This window comes from Lathyrus oleraceus, chromosome 7, assembly GCF_024323335.1.
Source record: "Lathyrus oleraceus cultivar Zhongwan6 chromosome 7, CAAS_Psat_ZW6_1.0, whole genome shotgun sequence".
Lineage (NCBI taxonomy): Eukaryota > Viridiplantae > Streptophyta > Magnoliopsida > Fabales > Fabaceae > Lathyrus > Lathyrus oleraceus.
In genome coordinates this window covers 116,976,214-116,985,932 of record NC_066585.1, presented here as the reverse complement: position 1 = coordinate 116,985,932, position 9,719 = coordinate 116,976,214, and the positions used below count along the sequence as shown (strand labels likewise).

At 33.5% G+C, this 9,719-nt stretch overlaps 2 protein-coding genes across 2 annotated transcripts; both read left to right on the top strand.

Annotated features, from left to right (window-relative positions):
- Window positions 1-848: 848 nt before the first annotated feature.
- Window positions 849-1,930, top strand: LOC127106417 (fasciclin-like arabinogalactan protein 12). Its single transcript, XM_051043712.1, has one exon. The coding sequence runs from the start codon at window positions 896-898 to the stop codon at window positions 1,757-1,759; it is 864 nt and encodes a 287-aa protein (XP_050899669.1). The 5' UTR covers window positions 849-895; the 3' UTR covers window positions 1,760-1,930.
- A 1,578-nt stretch (window positions 1,931-3,508) lies between these two features.
- LOC127104910 (fasciclin-like arabinogalactan protein 11) lies at window positions 3,509-4,880 on the top strand. The gene has a single exon (XM_051042050.1). The coding sequence runs from the start codon at window positions 3,741-3,743 to the stop codon at window positions 4,677-4,679; it is 939 nt and encodes a 312-aa protein (XP_050898007.1). The 5' UTR covers window positions 3,509-3,740; the 3' UTR covers window positions 4,680-4,880.
- The last annotated feature ends 4,839 nt before the right edge of the window (window positions 4,881-9,719 follow it).

Sequence of the window (9,719 nt, the reverse complement as noted above, 5' to 3'; positions counted from 1 at the left end):
TACATCTAGGGTCCATAGTGGTTTCAGGTCGAATGGTGGTATACACCACTATCACCATGAGAATATCTTATGACACTTTGCATAACATTCTATGTAGTACTCTCATAGCGGGTCGATCCAGTATAAATGTTACTCATAATATTCCTACCTATGTTTAAGACTTGATAACTCCTTATTCATGATTCATGAGATCTGACCATCAGTCTATATACATAATAATCTTAATGCTTTAATGTTATCCCACTTCACAACAAAGCTCGACTACTGATACTTTAAGAATAATGTCCTTATGTTTAATTAGATCTCATGATTAAGTCACAATTGATACATTAAACGGATTAGCTATTATAAGGACTTTATTAAACAAACATAATAAATTTTTTATTATTATTAATAAATAATTCGATACAAATATCAAAAACTATTGGTCTCGAGGGCTTACATTGAAATTATTCATTCCTTGTAGCCTTTTCCTTCTTGAACCAAATGATAAAATTAGTTTTATGATTTGATTTCACAACCAGTTACTACAACTTTCTTAAGAGTGATTTTGATTTCACATCCATCTTACCTTAATGATTAGAGAGGTTCTTCCATTTCTGCATTAATCTATAGTATCATTTATCACCTTCCAACTAATTGTGTTGTAACTTCTCATTCAATCTTCCCTACATTTTCAAGCAAAAAAAACAATGCCATAAGTAGCCAAAAATATACATCTCAATCAACTTTGATAAACCACCTTAATCTTACACAATACAACCATTACCTTATTTTACATAACTAAACCTTTTTACCTACCTAACATCTATAAAAGCACCAATTCAGTTACATTTTTCATAAGCTACAAAACAATCTAGATTTTAAAGCCTTCAATTACCATTAAGAAAACAAAATGAAGCAAATTTTCTTGCTCTCATTTCTAGTACTTTCCTCCATCTTTTCAACCACCACTTTAGCTCAATCACCAGCTTCAGCACCAACAGCACCAGCAAAACCATCTCCTACAAAACCAGCACCTTCAACACCTGCTCCAGCACCTGCAAAACCATTAGTCCCAGCATTACCACAATCCCCTACAACGAATCCCGATTCTTCAGGTAACCAAGACATAATCAAGATTCTAAGAAAAGCCAAATCATTCAACACACTAATCCGTTTACTCAAAACAACACAAATCATCAACCAAGTCAATGCACAGCTAGTAACAACAAAAAACGGAGGCCTAACAATTCTTGCACCAGACGACGGTGCATTTTCACAGCTCAAAGCAGGTTACTTCAATTCCTTGGGAGAGAGGCAACAAAAGGAACTGATTCAGTATCATGTTCTTCCTGTTTATGTATCAAGCTCAAATTTTGATTCTCTCAGCAACCCCGTGTTAACACTCGCCAGCGATAGTCCACAAGGGTTTCAGATTAACGTGACAGCTTATGGTAACAGTGTGAACATTTCAACTGGTGTTCTTGATGCAACCATCAACGGAATTGTTTACACTGATAAAACACTTGCTATATATCATGTTGATAAGGTTCTTATTCCTTTGGATTTTGTTAAACCTAAAGCTATAGCTCCAGCACCAGCTCTTGCTAAGGCACCTAAAGCTGATAAAGAGAATTCATCTGCAGACGACGATGATCAGGCTCAGGGAACAAAAGATAGTTCTGATTCCATTAGTTTGATTCACATGCATGGTGTATCAGTGTTGGTTTCCCTTGGAGTTTCATTGTTTGCAGCTGGAGTAACTACTATGTTGTGATGTTGAAGTTGAAGAACATTCATTTGAAAAGTTCTTTCTATATTTGAAAAGTGTTGTTTGTGACAATGTGAACCATTTTGTTCTGTTTTTTTTTTATTTCGTCATTATAACTATTTAAATGATTGTTTTATTGTCTAAGATAACAAAGAATATTTAATTCCTGTGCAATAATCTTGCATTTTATTATCTGCAATGTTCAAAATCACACTCTAAATTGAAAAATCAAAAGATATTCATTAATTATTCAATCTTCTACGTTTTAGGAGTAGTCATAGTTATTAAAAGCACTAATTATGTGAAGATATAAACCTAATACTATATATAAATCAAATTATATATACAATTTATTTACTCTAAAATCTTGTTAAATTAAAAAATAAGACTTAATTACACTTCTAATATCTACTTGGTAGTCTACATATTACATGTGGTCATAGTGTGTTAGAGATTCCCAGGAAAAGTGTGTAAATAAGTTTCACATCAGATATCTATTTCAACCATGAAACAATATACTTATGAATCATTTCTCTTATATACAAAATATTTAAATCATTCACATTTGAATCCAATCCAATATATGAATTTTTTTCTCTTATATATCAAATATTTCTTTTTTAACTCCCCACAAAACCTAACTTGACTTTGATACTACTTGTTGGAGAATCCACGGAACGTCAACAGTGTTAATCGATTCAATATTCAGGATCCAAGAAATTTTGAGACATTATATCCACCTAAAACTTCAAGATAAAGAGAGTATGAACTACCTCTCTTATATACTCAACATTTTCTCTATTTATAATTGATGTGTGACTTAATCACTCAGCATTGAACCCCAACAAAAATTAATTTGACTATGCAAACGAATAACAAGAGGCATGTATGCTTCTACGGATTGATTCATGTGTTTAATTTGTCTACTAGTATGCTATAGCGACTTTATTCACCACCTTCTCATTAGGACATGCTATTGACATTATGAGACACAAAATCCTAGGAATCGACCTTTGTCTGAAAACCTGAAAATATACTTCCATTAAGTATTCAAATTCTCAAATTTGGATTCCGCTAAGTATTAATAATTTATGTTTTAATAAATTTATACAGAGTTTTGCTCGTATTTTAAATTAGTCCGTTGCAGGATATCAAGTTAAAAAAAAGTTAGACTCAAATTATTTAATTTGTATAATTGAAACTTATGATGGAGATTGAAATATCATTACATAGGGGAACAAATCCTCTCTTGCGTAAACTGTGTAGTAGAAACTCATTTACTAATTTACTACTGCCGCATGAGGTCAAAAAGAATTGAAGGCTCAAAATATTCACGGGACACACTGATCTTTTTGATCAACTTAGAATAAAAATTAACATATAGACACTATTACATTCTAAATCTAATAATCAAGTTAAAAACCACTATTACAAAGAAATTAGTATCACACTGTTCTGAATGTTACCAATTAAGACATAGGCACATCAATCTAATATATTAGGCCCCCCATCCTTTCCTATCTCTTTTCAGACAATTGCAATGCAACCTATGCAGCTAAATTATATTGTTGTCTTATCATCCTCCAAACTGATTGAAATACTAAACCTATTTACAAACGAATCATCCCTTTTCTAACCATACTTTTATCTTTAAATAAAATTACATCCAACTGATTGTAAGTTGTAGCAATGATGTGTATACATATAACACTTCCTATCATTCCTAAATCTTACCTCCCTCGCCACTTATCATACTATCATGACGCACCAACTTCAGCACAGGCAAATAATATATACACCTTTCTGAACAAAACATTGCACCTAATTAACCAATCATTATTTCCAGCCCCTAAACTATAAAAGGAAACTCTTTCATCCTATTTCTTCACACCACCACCAAGCAACAATATAAGCACTAGTGTCTTGTGAGTTGTGACTGGTAATATATTCTTATAATTTCAAAACAACACTTCATAAAATACCAAAAATGAAAAATATCATGCAAGAATCTCTCATTTCAACCTCATTCCTTCTCCTTGTGATTACTTTCTACACCACCATCTCTTTAGCCCAACTCTCCCCAATTCAACCTCCAACAACAACATCATCATCACCACCATTACCATCAACCACAGCATCACCACCATTACCAGCAACAACAGCAACAGCACCATCACCAGGATTAAACACAGTTCCACTTGTGCCAACAACACCAACTGGTGCACCATCACCCCTCATCCCAAAAGGACCCACCATTGACATAATCAACATCCTCCAAAAAGCAAAGAGATTTTCCGTCCTAATCCGTCTTCTCAAAACAACACAATTAATCAACCAACTCAACTCACAGCTAGTATCATCATCAGGTTCAGGTGGTTTAACAATTTTTGCACCAGAAGACAGTGACTTCTCCAAACTCAAAGCCGGATTCTTAAACTCTCTATCTGATAGACAAAAAGTTGAACTCTTACAGTTTCACACTCTTGCTTCATTCATCTCAATCTCAAATTTCGATACCTTAACCAACCCTGTTCAAACACAAGCCGGGGATGACGCTAGGCTTCAACTTAACGTCACTACTTACGGTGGAAACCAAGTTAGTATGGCTACTGGAGCCGTTAATGCTTCCGTTACCGGTACTGTTTATACCGATAGTAAACTTGCTATTTATCAGGTAGATAAGGTTCTTCTTCCTCTTGATCTTGTTCTTCCGGCTAAGGCTCCGGCGTTAGCCCCTGCGCCTGGTAAGGGTTTGCCTAAGGCTGGAAAAACTAATTCATCTGCCGTAGATGATGGTAGCAGTGCTGGTAGCGATGATGGTGATGGGAAGGATTTGCCGGCAGAAGCGTCTAATGCAGGTGTTGTAGTGATGTGGGTGAATCTTGTTGTTTTTGGAATGGCTTTGGTTGGTGGGATTGTTCTATAAGGTGGATGTGGAATTATTGATTTTGTTGTAATTTTTTATGTTTTTGTTTTGTTCTGTTTCCTGTGAGTGATTCTGTTTTCATTTGAGGTTCTTTTAGTATTTTTATGATTCTTCTTCTATGTTGTTTTGTTTTGATAACTTGTAATTTGTGTTTCTTACATGGATTATTGAAATCCAATTTATACACGACTGTGTTTCTTACCTGGATTATTGAAATCCAATTTATACACGACGGACTTTTTTTTTATGGCAAAAAGAACCATTCTATTAAAGTAAGGCATAAGTAATGCCAAAGAATACACTAGATCCAATTACAGACCCAAGCAATAGCTGCCATAACAGAGCATAGAGACACCAAAGAGCACTACTGAGCTCTAAAACAGCAGAAACACACAAAGAGCATGATAACCCCCTTCCCAGAACTCCCTACACTTAGACCCTCGAAGCCAACGACTACTCCACACCCAACCGACGATCAGACTAGCAGACACCCCACAAAACCTTCCGCAACTCCCCTGCAGAACCAACCTCCACCTATACAGATCACACCAAGACTACCTATATCGCAGTGGTCAAACCAATCCACCCAATCCAAACAACAATACCTCAGATAGGAGCCAAAATCACTCCACAAATCAACCTGCTATAGAACCTGCACAGCAATAGCACCAAAACCAAATTGAACCAAAAAAGAAAATCACAACACCACAACAGACCACTGAGATGATACCAATAAAACAAAGCCGAACTAAACATTCAATTGTATCCCTTGTCTCCCAAACCAGTTGAAATCCGCCACAAACCCAGAACTAGTTGCAAATCCATCCTAGACACTCCTTTGGGTGCGAAATCCATTGAGATAATTCAAAGTTAAAATCATTGATCTTTGCCTTAAGCCACCTCCAAGACAAGACCTGAATATCATCTATGTAACTTGGATAACGGTTCTCCGCCAGTCTTAAAATCTTATCATTCCTCTTTCTCCATATGGACCAGATGCAAGCGAATCAAATTACTGAGAATCTATCTCCCCTAAGACTGTCTCCACCAAGTTAGTCAAAATCGATATCCTAAGTGGGATTGAAGAGAGGTCACAAGATCGTAATTCGGAGTATCCTAACTACGCATAAGAAGATGCTATCAATTTCACAAACTCATATTCATATATATATATATATATATATATATATATATTCCTATAAAAAAACATAATTTAGTAAAAAAAATCAAATCAAAGCATAAAATTAATAATATAAATTAAAATACATATAAAAAATTCAAGTGTTAGGAATAAAAATAAAAAAAGTGACGAGGGATGTTAGATATATTTGAACTTAAATTCAAGTGTTAAGAATAAAAATAAAAAGAGTCACAAGGGGGTGTCAGGTTCCAAATAGTATATCTTAGGTGGCTCATATATATTTGAACTATAATATATTAAACTATAATATATGAGAAATAAATATGGAATACAAAGAATCAGATTGTATTCAATAACTTAGGTGGCTCATAAAACTAATTGATTTAGTACATATATTGGGAAGTTAAAAAAATTACTTCTATGGATTTTAAGAAATTAAATGGCAATTAATTGGAATAAAGTGTGAGAAATAATGGCATTTAATTGGAATAAAGTGTGAGAAATAAATGTTGCACAAGTTACAGTAAAAAAAACCCTAATTCAACCCTAATTCAGATGTTTTAGAACTATAACACCAGGAACCCGGATCCCACTGATCCAACCGTTTTTGCACTACGATCCCACCGGTCCCTTCTAAATACGATTTTTTGCCTTCACAGGATCGCCCAAGCCCATTTAGATCGCAAAATCGTACAATACTACGAGTAGGATCACGATTTTGACTACCATGCTCCTAACTCACTTACTCTCCTAACAACAAAATTTTTTGATCTTCCTTGCACATGCTCAAACCACCAAAGCCTAATTTCAATTGTTATTTCTTTAATGTATTACCCTAATTCTCTCTCTAATGTTGTCATTCATAATCATATATTGTCTAGTCTTTATACACATCCAATGCAACATTTTCATCTTCTACGCTTATTTTATTCTTGTGTCAGTTTTTTTTACGGTCTCATACTTTGTCTCATACAATACAACACTATCGACCTTACAGTTGTATGATAAAATTCCTTCAATTAGAGCAATGAATTTTATCACATGAAACACCTGAGGTCCTCCTCCATTTCAACCACCCAACTTGAATTTGATTCACCTCTCATATTTCAGTCGTTTTGACCCCAAGAATATTAACCCTATGTGATTTGTTGTAATCAATTACAAAGTAAATTTTAAGAAATGCAACCAAATAAACAATACTACAACATTATTGCTATCAAGACAAGCTCATAATAGAATGGAAATAAATTAAAGGAAAGCGGAATATATTACACATAGTAACATAACAAACTTACACTCTGGAAAAAGGTAAGCCATGCTCAGAGCAGGACGTTCATAAGGTGCTACCTGCACAAGGGAATGACATGTAAAGGAATTTGTAACAAAACAATAACGGCATAAAAGCTCAACCGATAACTAAGTGGTACAAAATTTCAAAAGAAAAAAAATAGCAGCAGACACTTTATTTCCTAAAAACGCAAAAATCATGTCCATTACATTGATCATTTGATATTCGACACATAATCAATACATGTGGAGTAAATATTTTACATTTTCAAGAACTAAATTTCAAGGACTAATATTTACCCTGAAAACAAAAGTCTAGAGAGAGGAGCGACCCTACAATTCTACAAAGGATTTGTCTATAATAGCAAGGTAGTCAAAATCGAGATCCTATGTGGGATCGAAGAGAGGTCAGAAGATCGTAATTCGAGGTATCGTAACAATGAATCGTAAGATCCTACCAATTTCACAAACTCATATATTGCATATATATTCATATAAAAAAACATAATTTAGTAAAAAAAATCAAATCAAAGCATAAAATTAATAATATAAATTAAAATTAACTTGCATATAAAAAAATTCAAGTGTTAGGAATAAAAATAAAAAGAGTGACAAGGGGTGTTAGATATATTTGGACTTAAATACAAGTGTTAGGAATAAAAATAAAAAGAGTGACAAGGGGTGTCAGGATGCCAATATATTTCAGGTGGATCATATATATTTGAACTTTAATGTATGAGAAATAAAAATGGAATACAATGAATCAGATTGTATTGAATAACTTAGGTGGCTGATAGAATTAATTGGTTTAGTAGATATATTGTGAAGTTAAAAAAATCATGTCTATACGTTTTAAGAAATTAAATGGCATTTAATTGGAATAAAGTGTGAGAAATAAATGTTGCACAGGTTAGAGAAAAAAACCCCCTAATAAAACCCTAATTCATATGTTTTAGAACTGCCACGACATAAACGCGGACCCCACCGATCCAACCGTTTTTGCACTACAATCCCACCGTTCCCACCTAAATACGATTTTTTGCCTTCCCAGGATCACCGAAGCCCATCAAGACCACAAAATCGTACGATACTACGAGTAGGATCGCGATTTTGACTACCATGCTCCTAACTGACTTACTCTCCTAACAACAGAATTTTTGGTCTTCTCTACACATGCTCAAACCACCTAAGCCTAATCTCCACTGTAATATCTTAAATGTATTACCCCAATTCTCTCTCTAATGTTGTCTATCATAATCATAGCTTGTCTAGTCTTTATACACATCCAATGCAACATTTTCATCTTCTACGCATATTTTATTCTTGTGTCAGTTTTTTTTACTGTCTCACACTTTGTCTCATACAATACAACACTATCGATCTTACAGTTGTATGATAAAATTCCTTCAATTAGAGCAATGAATTTTATCACATGAAATACTCGAGCTCCTCCTCCATTTCAACCACCCAGCTTGAATTTAATTCACCTCTCCTATTTCAGTCGTTTTGACCCTAAAAATATTAACCCTTTGTGATTTATTGCAATCAATTAAAAAGTAAATTTTAAGAAATGCAATAAAATAAACAATACTACAACATTATTGCCATCAAGACAAGCTCATAACAGAATGGGAATAAATTAAAGGAAAGCGGAATATATTACACATAGTAACATAACAAACTTACAGTCTGGAAAAAGGTAAGCCTTGCTCAGAGCAAGACGTTCATAAGGTGCTACCTGCACAAGGGAAGGAAATGAAAAGGAATTTGTAACAAAATAATAACTACATAAAACCTCAACCGATAACTAAGTGGTACAAAATTTCAAAAGAAAAAAAATAGCAGCAGACACTTTATTTCCTAAAAATGCAAAAATCATGTCCATCACAATGATCATTTGATATTGGACACATAATCAATACTTGTGGAGTAAATATTTTACATTTTCAAAAACTAAATTACAAGGACTAATATTTACCCTGAAAACAAAAGTCTAGAGAGAGGAGTGACCCTACAAATCTACAAAGGACTTGTCTATAATAGTAAGGTAGTCAAAATCGAGATCCTATGTGGGATCGAAGAGAGGTCACAAGATCGTAATTCGGAGTATCGTAACAACGGATCGTAAGATCCTACCAATTTCAAAAACTCATATATTGCATATATTTTCATATAAAACAACATAATTTAGTAAAAAAAGAATCAAATCAAAGCATAAAATTAATAATATAAATTAAAATTAAAATGCATATAAAAAAGTTCAAGTGTATGGAATAAAAATAAAAAGAGTGACAAGGAGTGTTAGGTATATTTGAACTTAAATTCAATTGTTAGAAATAAAAATAAAAAGAGTGACAAGGGGTGTCAGGTTGCCAATATTTCCTAGGTGGCTCATATATATTTGAACTTTAATGTATGAGAAATAAATATGGAATACAAAGAATCAGATTGTATTGAATAACTTAGGTGGCTCATCGAATTAATTGGTTTATTAGATATATTGGGAAGTTGAAAAAATTACGTCTATAGGTTTTAAGAAATTAAATGACATTTAATTGGAATAAAGTGTGAGAAATAAATGTTGCACAGGTTAGAGCCAACAAAACCGTAAT

Bases quoted from the DNA above. Each gene is read 5' to 3' on its own strand.
- LOC127106417 (XM_051043712.1), top strand. From the start codon at position 896: ATGAAGCAAATTTTCTTGCTCTCATTTCTAGTACTTTCCTCCATCTTT.
- LOC127104910 (XM_051042050.1), top strand. From the start codon at position 3,741: ATGAAAAATATCATGCAAGAATCTCTCATTTCAACCTCATTCCTTCTC.